This window comes from Elephantulus edwardii, unplaced genomic scaffold (assembly GCF_000299155.1).
Source record: "Elephantulus edwardii isolate Elephantulus edwardi_28Jun2011 unplaced genomic scaffold, EleEdw1.0 scaffold00003, whole genome shotgun sequence".
NCBI classification, from domain to species: Eukaryota; Metazoa; Chordata; class Mammalia; order Macroscelidea; family Macroscelididae; genus Elephantulus; species Elephantulus edwardii.
In genome coordinates, this window is record NW_006399753.1 from 41316497 (window position 1) to 41333036 (window position 16540).

At 39.6% G+C, this 16540-nt stretch overlaps 1 protein-coding gene across 1 annotated transcript; it reads right to left on the minus strand.

Annotated features, from left to right (window-relative positions):
• Positions 1 to 768: 768 nt before the first annotated feature.
• METTL21C (methyltransferase like 21C) lies at positions 769 to 14109 on the minus strand. The gene is made up of 4 exons (XM_006879396.1): positions 13980 to 14109; positions 3878 to 4029; positions 2700 to 2817; positions 769 to 1163 (listed from the first exon to the last, which is right to left on the minus strand). The coding sequence occupies exons 1-4, from the start codon at positions 14107 to 14109 to the stop codon at positions 769 to 771; spliced, it is 795 nt and encodes a 264-aa protein (XP_006879458.1).
• Between the last annotated feature and the right edge of the window lie 2431 nt (positions 14110 to 16540).

Sequence of the window (16540 nt, forward strand, 5' to 3'; positions counted from 1 at the left end):
GCATCAATTCTCTTTCTATCATCCCTATTCACTGTCCAACTCTGATGCATAGCACCTAATTGTGAAGACTATAGCCTGGATCAGGCGCACCTTAGTCTCCAGCCTGACATTGTTGCTCTTCAGTACTCTCAAGAGGTCCCTCACAGCTGACTTTCTCAATGCAATTCGTCTCCTGATTTCCTGGCTGCTGCTACCAAGAGTGTTACCAAGAGACATGCATTCAGAAACTGACAAAAGTGTAGTTTGAACTGTATTTTCTAGAAAGGCCAATACCATTAATGAGGCAGCTTCCATTTTCTCATCCCAGCACTCCATCTCTTTTTCAACATGAGTGTTAAACTTCTGTTTCTTTCACATATTACTCTCCTTTTCCTACAGTTAAAATCTACCTTAATACATTTTTCAAAGTAAATAAAATTATTCTACCTAGCTTAGTTTCAAACAGACTGTAACAAAAGTGTATTGACAGGTACAAAGCCATGATAACAACAGAAATAACAAAGCTGAATGAAGTTCTCTTAGCTTTTTAAAATTCATATAAAGTTTATTTACATAATAATTGAGTTTGGCAGTAAAACTACTCCATGTTAATCTTTGTAGAGTTTAGATTCATTATATATTTGGTTTAGCTAGTTAAATGCAGTATTATTCTAGCTGAACTATCTTCTCAGTTTTATAGAATATTCACTACTAGGCTTTTATTACCAATACAGATTCTAACACAGCTCAGAAGACACACTTATATTTAGGGAAGGCATTTTGTTGGATCTAGTCCCATTTTAGTATGCCTTGAAAAAGTTTGGTCGATGACTCTGGAAATTCAGCCAAGAGTGTCGTGTCAAACACTTGCTTGAATTTATCTAAAAATTCATAATCAGTGCTGAATCTGAACTTGTTTGCCCAAAGCAACACTGTCCCTGGTTGGCAAAGGTAGACCATAGTGGTGAGCAACTTGTCTAGGAAATAGTGATGGTAAACCACATCAGAGGCCAAGATGTAATCATAATAGAAAGTTGACTTGGGGAAATTTTGTTCCAAGTCTTCTCCCCACACCAGTTCTTTGACATCAGGCAAATGTGCTGCACATTTTAGTGTGTTATTTAAAAGATTGTACTGGAGGTTTCCAAGGACATCTGGCAGATCGGTTGCTGTGACTTGGGCACCTAAGACGAAAAGTAGTAATTGTTAACATTTGAGTACCACAGTGTTGATCTACACAGAGAAACACAGCATTGGGATTCTTTGTTGACATCTAGGCTGGATGTGTTTGATCTATTTTAGTTGGGTAATTTCTGGAGGTGGAAAGTGAAGAAGGGGAACTAAAATGTTTAGCAGCGTTCTTTATCACCAGCTTGATAACAGAAGTGTCCTCCAGTCCTCCCACTTCTGAGACATGACATTAAAAAACTCCTCCTGATATTGCCACTTGTCCCTTATGGAGCAAAATCAGTTGAAAAATCACTGAGATAGACAAGATTGCTGTCTTTTAATGATAAGTTAGTGCAACAGTTAACTAAATTTGCTAAATTCTTAACATCTGCAGTTTATTTTTATTACTTTTGAAGAAAGTTTACAGAGACTTTGGATTTCCATTCATTCATTGTTGGACTTTTCTCCCTGCCCACTCCTCCCCTCAAATTCGCTCTTCTCTTTGAAAAGAAAAACCCTTTCATTGTTATACAATCCCCCCACCTGCAAGTCCACTCCACTATGCAGCCTTCATTCTGGACTCCTGTCACAACAATAATACCTAACCATATATACCTTTAAAGCAGTTCTCTCCCTCATCTGTTTCAATGCAGTATACATTATCCCCTCTTTCTCAGTCTCCCCTCAACCCCACTATCAGTCCCATTTTAGAACAGTGGCACTGTGCAATATTTGTCCTTTTGTGACTGAGATATTTCACTCAGCATAATGTCCTCCAGGGTCAGTCATTTTGCATAATATTTTATGAGTTCCTTACTTTTCAATACAACATAGTATTCCATTGTGGGAATATACCAGAGCTTCTCTATCCATTCGTTTGTTGATGGGCACCTGGGGCCGCTGATGAATTCAGAGCACTGAAGTTACACAGCAGCTCACTATAGACTAAGCAAGCCATCAAAGGCCCCTAGGTATAACGATGTTGTGTACCGCCAGCTCAGAATCGACCCATGGCTGACCCTCCAGGAGGTTTTCAGAGGAAGTTAATCGCATGGGAGGAGAATGCCCATCCTTCTCCCAAGGAGCAGCTGATGGATTCTAACTGCGTGTCTTTGGGATTGCAGCGGAGCTTCTTGCCCCTAGGCCACCAGTGATCCCCAGAAATTTCTAGTTTTTTACAATGATGTTCTGTAAGTGAAATTAGGGTGAAGCACCTAAACGATCCTGAACTCAAACACATAAAAATCATCACTGCCATCAAGTGAGTGGTGGCCCGTTATGACCATAAGGGTTCCGAGGCTGTAAATCTTAAAGGAAAAGCCTTGTTCATCATTCTTCTGCAGAGCCCCTAGTGGTAAATCTTAAAGGAAAAGCCTTGTTCATCGTTCTTCTGCAGAGCCCCTAGTGGATTCCAGCTAACCACTAGGCACAGTATTTGTGTTAACAGCACAAGACAATACCAATGATGCCATCAGAACACTCAACCTATAATGAATACTCCTCATTGTCACAGTAAATGCCATTTGAGATGAGATCATGAATAAACAAACCTAAAATACTAGCCACAACGGAAACAAGGCCTGGTCCAGCACCAATTTCAAGTATTTTAGCATCTTGGAGATGCAGTTCCTCTGTATGTTCCTCCAGATACTGACACAAAGCTGTAGCCTAAAAATAAAAATAAGTAAATTAGAATTTTCACCTCAGCATTAGAACATTGGAAACCAGTATCAGTTGCACACCACATCTCAAGTTATAGAGATTAAATAGTTTTACATTGCTAAAGAATACGAAAATGTTGAATGCCTTGTTTTTTGTTACTGATTCCATCTAGTTGATGCTAATTCAATGAGAGGAGAGAAGAGAATTGCCCCATAGTGTCTTTAAGGGATTAGATGTCCAGAGCCTTCTCCCAACTCTTCCCCTACCCTCCTCACTCTGACAGAGATAGTGGCTTTGAACCACCAGCCTTTCCATTAGTAGGAGATGACTTCACCACGGCACCGTCAGTCTCCGTATGCAGCATATAGCCCTTTGACATATGAACACTGTAATAGCTTCTTTGCAGAAAATAAAAGCTCAGACTGTATTTGAAGAACTGGCAAAACATATTTTTCTATAACAGAAAACCTCAGTTCAACCTCATCTTCACGAAGTAACATAGTGCTTCCCAAACATTTCTACAGAAAGAGTCATAGAGTAAGAGGTGTGGATGCCCAAGGCTCTATGTGCATGGGCCAACATACCTGCTGCAAAGTTAAACTCTAAAAATGGGTTTCTTCTGAATATAAGCTCTCCATATACTCATGTTAATGAGTTCTAGTGGCCTAGTGGTAAGAGACTGTGTTACAATGTCAAAGGCAGGCAGTTCAAATCCACCAGCTGCTCTGCAAGAAAAGGATGGGCAATTTTATCCCGTGCAAATAACTGAAAACCTGCCAGAGGTTCAGTGATGGGTCAATTCTGACTTAGCAGTACACAACAACAGTAGTCACGTTTATTTTAGCACAAAGGTACTGTTTTCAGAACACAGCATGGTGAATATTTGATGCTTCAGGATGCAATGATCTGTATATACTGAGCCAAGAACCAAGCACACCATCACTGCTCCCATGAAGCCAACAGAGCACCCCAAGTTTGAGAAGCGCAGAATGGTAAAGCATCCAAGACAGCACAGGCACAAGAAAGTGTTAAGAAATCCCGGCCTTATAACAGAAGCCTCTCTCACCGCTGGCCACACCACGGCTCCATAACTTTCTATTGATTCCTGAATTACAATCTTCTTGCCTGCATAAAGATAATTCTCCTGAGTGTAGCTGGCATAATTTGTAGGTGTGAATGTCTGAAGGCTTTGAAGAGACGATTCTATCCTGTCAGAATCTGTGTGGCAGAAGACAAAGTAAGTTTTATTATTAATCCAGTGCAAATACATACTTGGTGTTCTTATTCAAATGGAAATAGATTAAGTGATCGTCCTATAAACAGTCTGGGTAGTACTGTCGATGGCAGTGGCTGCAAAATAGCCCAAATGGAACTAAGTGGATTGACCCAGGCACAAAATTCAGACATGACTTGCAAAAAAATATTAACAAACCTCTAAAGGATGCCGTGGGCCCTTTCCTCTGTGTAGGAGAGAAGAGAAGATGTGTAGACGCAGTGGGGTCTAGCCTCCAAACTATGTTTTGATGATGATAGAACACTAGCTTACCAGTAAAACGACACGAAGACCTAAGTAAAAACGAACCTGCTATTTTTAGGTCTTCAAGTGAAATAACATTCATGTGTGCTGCCCAGGGCATGTTCCTTAAATCCTTCCTACAACCACTCCTCAAAAGGTCCAGCCTATCCAAAGAAGAGCCAACTCCACTCCAGTCTGGGGCAAAGCTGTCAGATGAGCTCTGGCTATTAAGTTACTATGGCTTTAAATACTCCTTTAAACCCATGACCCACGATAGCAGCTCTCAAATATCATATAAAATGAAAGGAAACGCACATTGGATTAGGGGCTGATGTGATGCAATCTGAAATTGCTGCAATCTTTTCATAGCATTTAAAAAGCAAAACAGCAGTGGGTGAAAATGCCAGGAATGAGGATGCTGAGCAGAGCCACACATGGGGGCTGTCGGAGGCAGAAGGAACCTGCTGGGTTCAGCAGTGGAAAGGAAGACTTTTGAGAAAGCGGAGAAGTTCACCTGTAATTGCATGCACTCTGCCTGTCTTGCCTGGGTTATGATTGGGAAATTCTTACTGGAAATGAAATTTAGTCTTATGGAAATAGAAGAAGTGGAGAGTTAGCATTTGAAACACTCTAATCAGAAATAGTTCAGAGAGGGTGTAGTGTAGAGGGAGTGGGAAGCAGGCCTTGGAAAAGCCTAATTAGGAATGGTGCATGTTGTTTCAATAATCACTACCATCATTATGCACTCAAACAATGCTGCACTTCTGGTTCACAAATCATTTGCAGCCAGGAACTGTGGTGGCCTGTTGAGTAAACAGTTAACACTGCAAACCCAAACTCAGGCAGCTCTAATCTATCAGCTGTCCCAAGGGAGAAAGGCGAGCAAAATCTCCTCTCATGCAATTTGCAGCCCTCTCAAAATCCATCTAAGAGTTAAAAGTTGATTCTGACTTGATGGCAATGAGGTTGATCTTTTAAAAGTTTAGTTTACATAAACTAAATACACAAATTGGAAATAAATGCTTAGAAATGTTACACTTTGACAATGACTGTTGAATCTCAGTACAAAGACCTGGGGACTTGCATTTTGTGTAAACTGCCATCCAGCTGACTCACGGCGACCCTCCATTGGTTCTGAGGTTGTAAATCTTTATGGAAGAACACTGCCCAGCTTTCTAATGCTGAGCGCTATGAATTCCAACAGCCATCCCCTACACTTCCAGAATTCCCTCTTTATTTAAACTAGAAATTACTTTTTATTGTACTTTCAAAAATGTCACGGGCATTAAATGGAATGTGGGGAAGAACAAACAACTAATCCTTTGCAGTGGTGTAACAGAAGCACTATTCTCAGCCCATTCAAAAATTAACTGAATAGATGCTCTGGCACCTTTAAAAAGAACCCCGATGGTGTTGTACTACATAACTTCTGAGTTACTAACCAAAAGGTTGATGGTTCAAATCCACCAATCACTCACTCAATGGGTGAAAGATCAGCAGTCTTTTCCCATAAAGATTTACAGCTGCATATGTCTTAGTTGAGGATTGTAGAGAGCTGGTAGGGTGAGAAGGTGGCCTATAATGTCCATATACTTCTTACTATGAGAGCCTACTTACATCTACGTCTAATAACAGGCTTCTGAAAACTATGTGAATGGTAGAGGAATGTGGATAGTTATAGCAGTAGTGGTAGAGCCCAGAACAGAAGCCAGGTGAAATGAGGAAAACTAATGGCAAACATCATTTAATAATTTAATAATTAATACCTAGAACATACATAGCTTGAATGTTGGACATCAAGACATGTTGAAAATTAAATGGAATACATGAACATCGACATTCTAGGCATTAGTGAGATGCGATGGACTAGCTTAGACCACTTTATCTCAGATAGGGTATATATGATATACGATGTTAGTAACGAAAAACAGAAGAATGGTATTGCATTCATAGTAAAAAAGTCAATTTCAAGTTCTATTCTGAAATACAATGTTGTGAGTAAAAGGATATTACCCATATGTTTACAAGGATATGTTGTTGTTGTCACACTCCTAAATCTAGAGTCAGAGGAAGAAATTAAAAATTTTTATTAAATCATGCAGTCCGAAATTGACTGAACATGCAATCGAGATGCATTAATGATAATTGGTGATTGGAATGTGAAAGTTGGAAACAGTGAAGAAGGAATAGTACTTGGAAAATATGGGCTCAGTGATACAAATGAGGCTGGAAATAGAATGATTGAATTTTGTCTTTTTAATGATTTATTCATTGAAAATACTTTAAAAAAAAACACGAATGACTTTATACATAGATCTCATCTGATGGACTGCATAGGAATCAGATTGACTATATCTGTGGAAATAATAATTTGAGAAGCTCATTATTGTCAGTCAAAACTAGGCTAGGGTTGGATTGTGGGTCAGACCATTAATTATTCACGTGAAAGTTCAAATGAAGGCTGAATAAAGTGAAAATAAGTCCACGAGAACCAAGATATAATCTTGAGTCTATTCCATCTGAATGTCTAAGAATAGATTTGATGCACTGAACACCAATATTGAAGACCAGATGAGTTGTGGGATGACATCAAGGATATCATGAAGAAAACAAAAGGTCATTACAAATACAAGAGAAAGAAAAAAACCCCAAAATTTATGTCAGAAGAGACTCTGAAAATTACACTAGAGCATCAAGAAACCAAAACAAAGGGGGAACACTCTGAAGTAAAAGATCTGAACAGAGTATTTCAAAGGACAGCTTGAGAAAAGTAATATAATGGAATGTGCAGAAAGTTGGAATTGGAGAATTAAAAGGGAAGAACTCTATATTTCTCAAGCTGAGAGAAATGAAAAACCAATTGAAGCCTCAAGTCACAATACTGAGAGATGCTCTGGGCAATGTATTGATTGACCCAGAAAGCATCAAAAGAAGATGGAAGGAATACACAGAATCACTGTACCAAAAGGAACTGACTAACAGCCAGTAATAATGGAGGAGGAAGTGGAAGCTTCACTGAAGGCATTAACAAAACTTAAGACCTCAGGAATCAATGGGATACCAATTGACTTGTTTCAGTTAACAGATGCAGCCCTTGATGCGCTCACCAGTCTTTTCCAGGAAATTTGAAGGACAGGTGTCTGGCCAATGTATTGGAAGGGGTCCATATTTGTTCCCATTCCCAAAAAAAGGTGATCCAATAAAATATGGAAACTATTAGACAGTATCATTAATATTACATGCAAGCAAAATACTGCCAAAGATCATTCAGAGTCATCTAGAACAGTACATAAATAGGGAACTGCCAGAAGTTCAAGCAGGATTTAGAAGAGTCCATGGTACTAGGTATAGCATTGCTGATGTAAGATGAATCTTGACTGAAAGTAAAGAATACCAGAAGAATGTCTATTTGTGTTTTATTGACTATGCAAAGGCATTTGACTGTATGGATCATAACAAGTTACGGCTAACATTGAGAAAAATAGGAGTCTCAGAGCACTAAATTGTGCTCATATACAGCCTATTCCTAGACCAGGAGGCTGTTGTGTGAATAGAATAAGAGAACATTTTATGGTTTAAAATTAAAAAGGGTGTGTTTCAGGGTTGTATTCTCTCTCCATACCTACTCAATCTGTATGCTGAGCAAATTATTCAAGAAGCTGGACTCTATGAAGAGGAGTGTGGCATCAGGATCAGAGGGAGACTCATCAATAATCTGCATTATGCAGATGACACATCCTTGCTTGTTGGACGTGAAGAGAACTTGAAGCACTTGTTGCAGAGGATCAAAAACTGCAGCCTTTAATATAGATTGCATCTTAATGTCAAGAAGACAATCAATGATTTTTACCACTGGACCAATAGGCAATATCGTGATAGATGGAAAAAAGATTGAAACAACTTCATCTTACATGTATCCTCAATTAATATGCTTGATAACAGTAGTCAAGAAATCAGGAAACATATTGCATTGGGCAAGTCTGCAGTTACAGACCTCTCCAAATTATTGAGGAGTAAAGATATCAGTTTGGGGACTAATGTGCATCTGACTAAGGTAATGGTCTTTCTGATCACTTGCTATGCATCTGAGAGCTGAACAATGAATAGGGATGACAGAAGAAGAATTGATGATGCCTTTGAGCTGTGGTGTTGGAAAAGAGTGATGAACACCCCATGGCCTGCCAAAAGAATGAACAAATATGTCTTGGAAAGTGCTCTTTGGAGACAAGAATGATAAGGTTATAACTCACATACTTTGGGCATGTTGCTAGAAGGGGCTGTTCCTTGGAGAGAGATATGATGCCCAGAAAGGTGGAGGGTCAACGAAGAAGAGGAAGACCATCAGCCAAGTGGATTGACATGGTGACTGATGCAATGGGCTTTCATGTGTCAGCAGGTCTGAAGATGGCACAAGACAGGGCGGGGGTCAGATCTGTTGTTCTTAGGGTCACTATGGGTTGTACTCAACTTGGTGGCACTTAACAGCAAGAACAACAATCTAAGGGAGCTCTAGTGGCTTAGTGGTAAGGAGTTACACTGCCAACGCAAAGAAACACGGTTCAAATCCACCAACTGTACTATGGGAGAAAGATAGGCAATTTCTTCCTGTGCAATTGAGTGCTTCTGAAAACCCACAGAAGGATCAACTGTAAGTCAGTTCTGACTCAACAGTACATAGCAAGAGCAACAACAACAGCTGACATCTACCAAAATTATCCCAGTGTTTGGTCATTATGAATGACTACAGGGGCCCTAGTTTCTACCTCAGGGTTGGACACAGAAATCCCACTGCTGTGGAGTTGATTTGAACCTCATCAGTTTCCAAGGCTGTAGATCCTCGACACCACTTTGTCACTCATACGTTGGGCAGGGTGTCAGGAGGGAACAATCCTAGGAAAAAGACATCATGCTGGGCAAGTCAGAGAGACGAGTGCCCTCAACCAGATGGGTTGTTGAGGTGACTAACAATGAGCTCCAGCATAGCAGAGATGGTGAGGATGGTACAGGATAGGACGAGGTTCAGATCTGTTGTTCAGAGGGTCCTTATGAGTCGTAATAGACTTGATGGCACCTACCAACAACCGCCTTTGATGAGAAGTCTGTCATGGCATGATGTATTACACACTGGGACTCCTCAGAAGGAGAGGCTCTAAAGCAGACATACAATAGTACTGATAAGTGTTTACCAACCAATTAGGAAAGAGAGAAGAACTAGTTTGTAGAGTTGTTGTGTCCTCTGGTAAAATATTCCCCACCACAGCTGATTTCAAGTTGCCAGCATCACTGGGAGGAGATGTGTATGGCACACAGTAGTATACTGCTTATTCCCTACACATATAATCACAAGAGTATGCTGTTGTTGCTATGTGCCATCAAGTCACTTGCGACTCATACCAACCCTCTATGTTCAACAGCCCTACACCCTGCTCTATCCTGTGCCAATCTTATTCTCTCTGACATGCCTACTCCCATTACCCCAGTCACTGAATCAATCCACCTCATAGAGGGTCTTCCTCTCTTGTGCTGTCCCTCCACCTCCCCAGCAAGACGACCCTCTCCAAGGACTGGTCCCGCCTTGCAACACATCCAAAATATGTCAGACAAAGCTTCACAATCCTTGCCTCTCAAGAGTATATGATAGTAAAATGAAAGAAAATAACTAGTTTTCACTATTTATTACTTTAAAAGATTCATCCTGGAAAGTGTTAAACCAGGTGGTTCCTTGGAGGCAAGGATTCTGAGGCTCTGTCTAACATACTTTGGACACTTTGTAAGGAGGGATTGGTCCTTGGAGAGGGACATCATGCTTGGGATGATGGAGGGACAGCACAGGAGGGGAAGGCCCTCTATGAGGTGGATTGATTCAGTGACTGGGATAATCAGGATGGGAGTGTCGGAGACAGTGCGATTGGCACAAGACAGAGCAGAGTTCAGGGCTGTTTGTTCATAGGGTCGCTATGAGTTGCAAGTGACTCGACGGCACATAACAACAACAACAATTACTTTAAAAGTTTTCACTATCTATTAATTAACTATTTCACTATTTATTATTTAACTTTTAGAAGGTTTCACTATTTATTACTTTAGCTTTTAATATCATGTTGTCTTTAATTTATTGTTTATATATTTTAAGTTTTAAGGCACAATCACCATTAAGTGGTCATGCCTAAGAGCCGGATTACAAAATTCTCAAGCTCAAGAATCAGAATGAGCCAGCTGGTAACTAGAGTGGGTGACACTGAGCAGCAGGTCCTTCAGGGCTTGGGCCAAGCCTGAGGCTTTTTAACCCACTGCCACAGCAGCAGTGCCCTGCCATTGTGACTGTGATCTCCTTAGAGAGCAGACAGATAAGCAGCAGGGTATTGACAAGTGTTTAACAGTGGGGTGTGGGAGGGTGTGAGGGGGAGAAGGGCTGATTTGGAGGGTTTGCTGAGTCCCATGGTGAAACACCCTTCACCACAACTGAATTCAAGCTACCCGCAGCATCCTCCGACTTAATACAATTTGGGGACTTGTTTTCTTTTCAAGGATATATTGTTTTTGTTGGTTACCTCAGAACCAGCTATAATGTCTAATGATGCTATGAACAACAGATCTGAATTTTGCTCTAACCTATCCTCATTGTTAAAGTCACTGGGCCATTCCATCTTGTAAGAAAAAAATTAGTTGAATGAATGGAACAGTTTATCATTTTTCTTTTCTTTTGTTCCCAATAATCACCTATTGAGTGGGAACTGACTCATAGTTGCCCTTCTAGTGGGTTTTCAGAGGATGGACAGAACAGGAGATGGTTCATCTTTCTCTCACATGAGGTTAGGGGATTTGAACTGTCCACCTCTAGATCAGCAGAGTCCATGCATCATTTCACAGGTAAATAAATTGACCAAATTGTCAACACTGGTGGCCTAGTGATAAGGAATTGCACTAGCAAATCAAAGGCTTATGGTTCAAATCCACCAGGTGCTCTGTGGGAGAAAGATGGGAAATTTCCTTCTGTGCCATTAACTAAGTGCCTCTGAAATCCTGCTGGAGGGTCACATCTGGGTAGATTCTAACTCATGATATGCAGTAACAACAATGAATTTAAAGAAACAGAAGCATTCACATGTTCTTCTACAACACTCTCCTACATTTTACAAAAATAAATTTTTGCATGTGATTTTTGCTATTTGTGGTAACCATGTTAGGCTGGAGAGAATTCTGGTGGCATTGTATGAAGCAAGTTGCACAGTCAGTCAACAAACTGTGCATCTCTGGTGGTTCAGATTCACCAGCAACTCCACAGGAGAAGGTAAACAACCTCCTGTTACATTTTCAAAAGGCAAAGAGATTATCAGTCTTTTTCTTCTTTTTTTAATTTTTGAATTTTTTATTAATACCTTAACAAAAGTTCATAGAAAACTTGGATTTCCGTTCACTCATTCATTTTTGCACATTTCCCTCCCTAGTCCCCTCCCCCCCAGTCTGCATTTCTCTTTAAAAAGATTCTTTCATTGTTGCACAATTTCCTCCCTCCCGACCCCAGTTCACTTTGTGATGCAGCTCTTATTCTCAACTGCTGTTATGCAAACATTACCTAAACATATATCCTTTTAAACAGTTCTTTCCCTCATCTGATTCAATGCAGTGTTCATTATTTATCCCCTCTTTTTTTCAGTTTTCCCCCAACTCCCATGTCAGTCCTGTTTTATAACAGTGGTATTATGCAGTATTTGTCCTTTTGCAACTGAGATATTTCACTCAGCATAATGTCCTCCAGGATCACCCATTTTGTATAATATTTTATGAGTTCCTTTTCTTTCAGTGCTGCATAGTATTCCAATGTGGGAATATACCACAGCTTCTCTATCCATTCATTTGTTGATGGGAATTTGTGTTGCTTCCATCTCTTTGCTATTGTGAACAGCACAGCAATAAATATGGGTGTGCATATATCTGTTTGAGTGGCAGTTCTGGTTTATTTAGGATATATTCCCAGTAGTGGAGTTGCTGGGTCAAATGGTATTTCTATTTGCAACTTTTTGAGAAAGTACCATACTGCCTTCCACAGTGGTTGCACCATTTTATACAGAGGAGGACATTCAGATGGCCAACAGACACATGAAGAAATGTTCTGAGTCACTGGCAATAAGAGGGATGCAAATCAAAACCACAATGAGATACCATCTCACACCAGTAGTAGTGGCAAAGGTTAACAGGACAGCAAGTAATAAATGTTGGAGAGGATGTGGGAAGATAGGAACTCTCATACACTGTTGGTGGAATTTTAAAATGGTACAACCACTCTGAAAGGCAGTTTGCTGTTTCCTCAAAAAGCTGAACATAGAAATTCCATATGATGCAGCTATTCCACTGCTTGAAATATATCTTGAGAAAATGACAACTGAGGCACAAAGACATCTACACCAATGTTCATAGCCACATTATTCACCATATCAAGAACATGGAAACAGCCCAACTGTCCAACCACAATCAAATGGATTGAGAAATTACATTCACACAATGGAATACTATGCAGCACACAGGAGCAACGACTTTGTAAATCAATACCTAACTTGGGAGGGAATAGAGAGCATTATGCTAAGTGAACTAACTCAGTTTCATAAAGACAAATACTGTATAAGACCCTTATTGTAGAACATGTATGAGGCTTCAAGGAAGAAATGGGGAGCAGAGGGGGTAGGATGAGCAGGAGTGAGGGTAGGGGTAGAGCTTATTCATAGGGTTGCACAGTTGGATGGATGGAAGGAGAGGTGGGTAAAGGAAATGGGAAAGATCCAGTGTGAAAAACAATGTATACAAACTTTCTAAGTAAACCAGTACAAACAAAAAATTTTTAAAAAGCCAAACAGAGGGTCACTATGAATCTGACCAGATTCCCCAGCAGTGAGTGTGTTATGCTAGCCTGAAAGTTTTAGAGAAACTAGGTTTTTCATATTTAGTTATACTTTCATGTAAACTTTTTCATATAAAACAAACAACTTATTCTGGTTTAGTGGACTTAAAACATAATCTTACCATTTTAAATTACTGCAAATGCTTTAAATTATATATTTTTGCTTTTGTTATGTTATTTGACAAAAATATCATTCATTTGCTACTAAACTGTTCACCCAGAAGCACAACCCTAAACTATTATATTTTCTTAATGGGAAAATACATTTTCAGTGGCATCCACTTCCTAAACAACATGCCTCTGTAAACTCTGTGAACTCTGATAAATGTCGATAGTTGTAGAGGGGCTTCAGGCCTTTTGTTTATAGGGCCACTGTGAGTCGTGCTCAACTTGAAGGCAATCAACAACAACAACTCTGTATGTTGCAGCTGCCAGGAATGTATTTGGGCTAAAAGCTGAAACTATTCTAGATTTAGTTTCTTGAAAAAAAACAAGTTCTCACTATAACACTTATAAAAGCCTTAGATTTTTTACACAAGATAAAATAAATTTGTAGATACTAACAAGTAAATAATGGGGGGGGGAACCCAGAAATTAATGCTGTCTATACAGTTGCACAAAGACATTTTCCTACTTAATTTTGGTAAAAGATAAATGTAGCAAGAAAATGGAATGAAAATTCTGGTCATTGAAATTACTTGAAAATATTGCCAAGAAACAATTGAGAAGACATTGAAGTGGTGATAAGGAGGTTACCTACTGGGGGTCCCCCGGTGCCATCTTTCTGGAGTGCCTCCTTTTTCTTTGCTTCTAACTGGCCGCCTGGGGTCTTCGGTGTTTCCCCAAAGTGCCTAGGCTGCTGTGCAGAACTCAGACACACGTCCATACCCGGAGCCTTCTAGAAGAGAAAGAGCTGGAAGGGACCCGAGTAACTCAGCGCGGATCAAGTCCTCAACTCCCTGAGGGCTCTAGGACGTAAAGCTTATCGCCTTGGCGTCTGCGGAGCCAAGAGGAAAGCTTGCTTTTCAGCTTAGCTCCCTGGGAGAGCAAAGGAGCCAATAGAGGAACTGTAAGCCTGATTTTACAGAGCAAAGTCAAAGACCAGTAAACATTACTAAGTCTACCACATGCATGAAGAAACGGAAATACTGGAAGCTTACCCCGAAGTGAGAATTTTCTTATTTTGCAAATTCTTCCTTTGCTCTCCTAAGAATTGCAGCACATCACTGTGTTGAAGAGTCTGAGATTTATTTCAATTGACCTTTGAAATGGAGTCTTAAAAAAAACCCCTATCTGTCCAGTATAGTATAGTATTGGGAGTGGCAAGAATATCTTGTAGATTGTAGACTTAAGGATGTCATGGGAAAGCAACCAGGATTTAGAGCAAATGTAGGGCAGCCCTCCAATCTGAGGCTTTATCCCAGATAAAAGCACAAAGTTATAGTAGAACTAGCTGGAGCCTGAGAGCCAGGAGCCTGATCTGGCTGCAGACTCTGACACTTGGAAACTCTCTCAATCCCCTCAGCTCCCATTTCCTCATCAGCCAAAAGGCAATATAATATCTGCCTGCCTCACAGGGCTGTGGCGAGAAACAGAAGAGTGAGAGTGATTAGTAAGACTCAGGAAAATTACCCTCATTCAGATGGTTGGGATCATTAGCAGGCATCAAAATTATAACGCCTATATTTGCTAGTTGGCAAACACTTGTCCTAGAGGTTCAATTGTGTTCCTTTAATCCTTAGAACAACCCTGTGATGTGGACACTATTATTTCTTAGGTAAGAGAAAATCAGGTGCAATGATTCATAAGCCAGGTAACCAGAACCACAGCAAATCTGCCATGGCCATCCACATTCTTAGCCACTGAGCAGGGCATAGTTTGATTCACCTTGTTACATCCATGGGTTTTAGGTTGTTCATTTTGGTTTTTGCTACCTTGTCCTGAAACAATGCTTAATGTATCGAAAGTCAGTGCTGTCACTGTGACATTATCCAGTAGTTTTTACAAATTACTTCCCTCATCTGTGTTTACCTCATCCTGACTTTAATATAGTAAAAGGAAAGAAAAAAAAAGTCACGTCACCATACTGCTTCAGCTAACTGGGAACCAACCGTACCATCTCTAACAAGCTGACCTGAAAATCCAGCAGAGCTTCTAGCCATCATTCAGGCATCAGTTTATCCTAGTTAAAAAGGACATTGATCCCAAGAAAGAACAGCCCTCCTTCCTCCTACTGTGTACAATTCCACGTCGTACCTAGGTGTATGTCCATCACATTGCTGTGCAACAGGACTTCAGAAAAATGAGATTGTTATGAGAGTCATTAAACATTTCATTGACTCCAAAATGAAATAATCAAATATTTACCTCCTTCTCAACATGCTTCAAGGGATTTTCTTCCCCCTCCAAAAAAATGCTTTCTTGTTCTTTCTCTTCAGGTTTCCTATATTTCTGGGAAATTAATGGTTTCCTCTAGTTTTGATGAGAAATTGGAGTTTGAATCTTACCATGTTCTACCATGTGGGATGTATATTGAAATGTAGATATTGGTAATGTGTTGTTGTTGAGTATTGTTGAGTTGGAACTAACCAATAGTCGACCCTCCAATGGGTCTTCAGAGGCATCCTTCCCCCACAATACCTACCTCAAATGGTTGTTGCGGAAATTAAGAGAGGAAATCTATGCAAAGAACAATATAAACGTGTTATTGTCAAGATACTATTAACATATTAATATAAAAATGTTACAGTCATCCCCAAAGCAAAATACACAGTATAACATCATATGCAAAGTTTCTGTCCATCACCATGGAACTTTACCCATTAAATGAAAAAAGATATTTTCATGTAGAATGTAAGTAAAACACCGCTATTTCAGACAAATACTATTATGAAATGAAATTATTCTCTTCCCCATCATGGTAGTCTTTATGAAAAAATTAATTTCTCCTAGGACATTGAAAAATAATCACGAAAATAAGAATTGCAATCTACTCTTGTTAGTTTTACAATCATATGATATTTAAAATATACGTAATATGTTTGATAATGACTGATTCAGTAAGTTTTAGTTAAAATTTAATAAATCTTTTGAATTTTTTTCCATGACTCCTTGCTAGTAAGCCCCAAATAATTTTATACTACTAATTTAAGAATATCTTTACCTTGTGTGCAAAAGAGATTTGAGGTTTCTGTGGACCCCTTAATTCCTATGTTTTATATAGGTCTGTACTTGAAAGGATTAGCATTTCTTGAACAAAAGCCAGCCAGTGGAAGTTCAAGTTATTTAGGGTAACATTACCTATTAGTATTCATAGA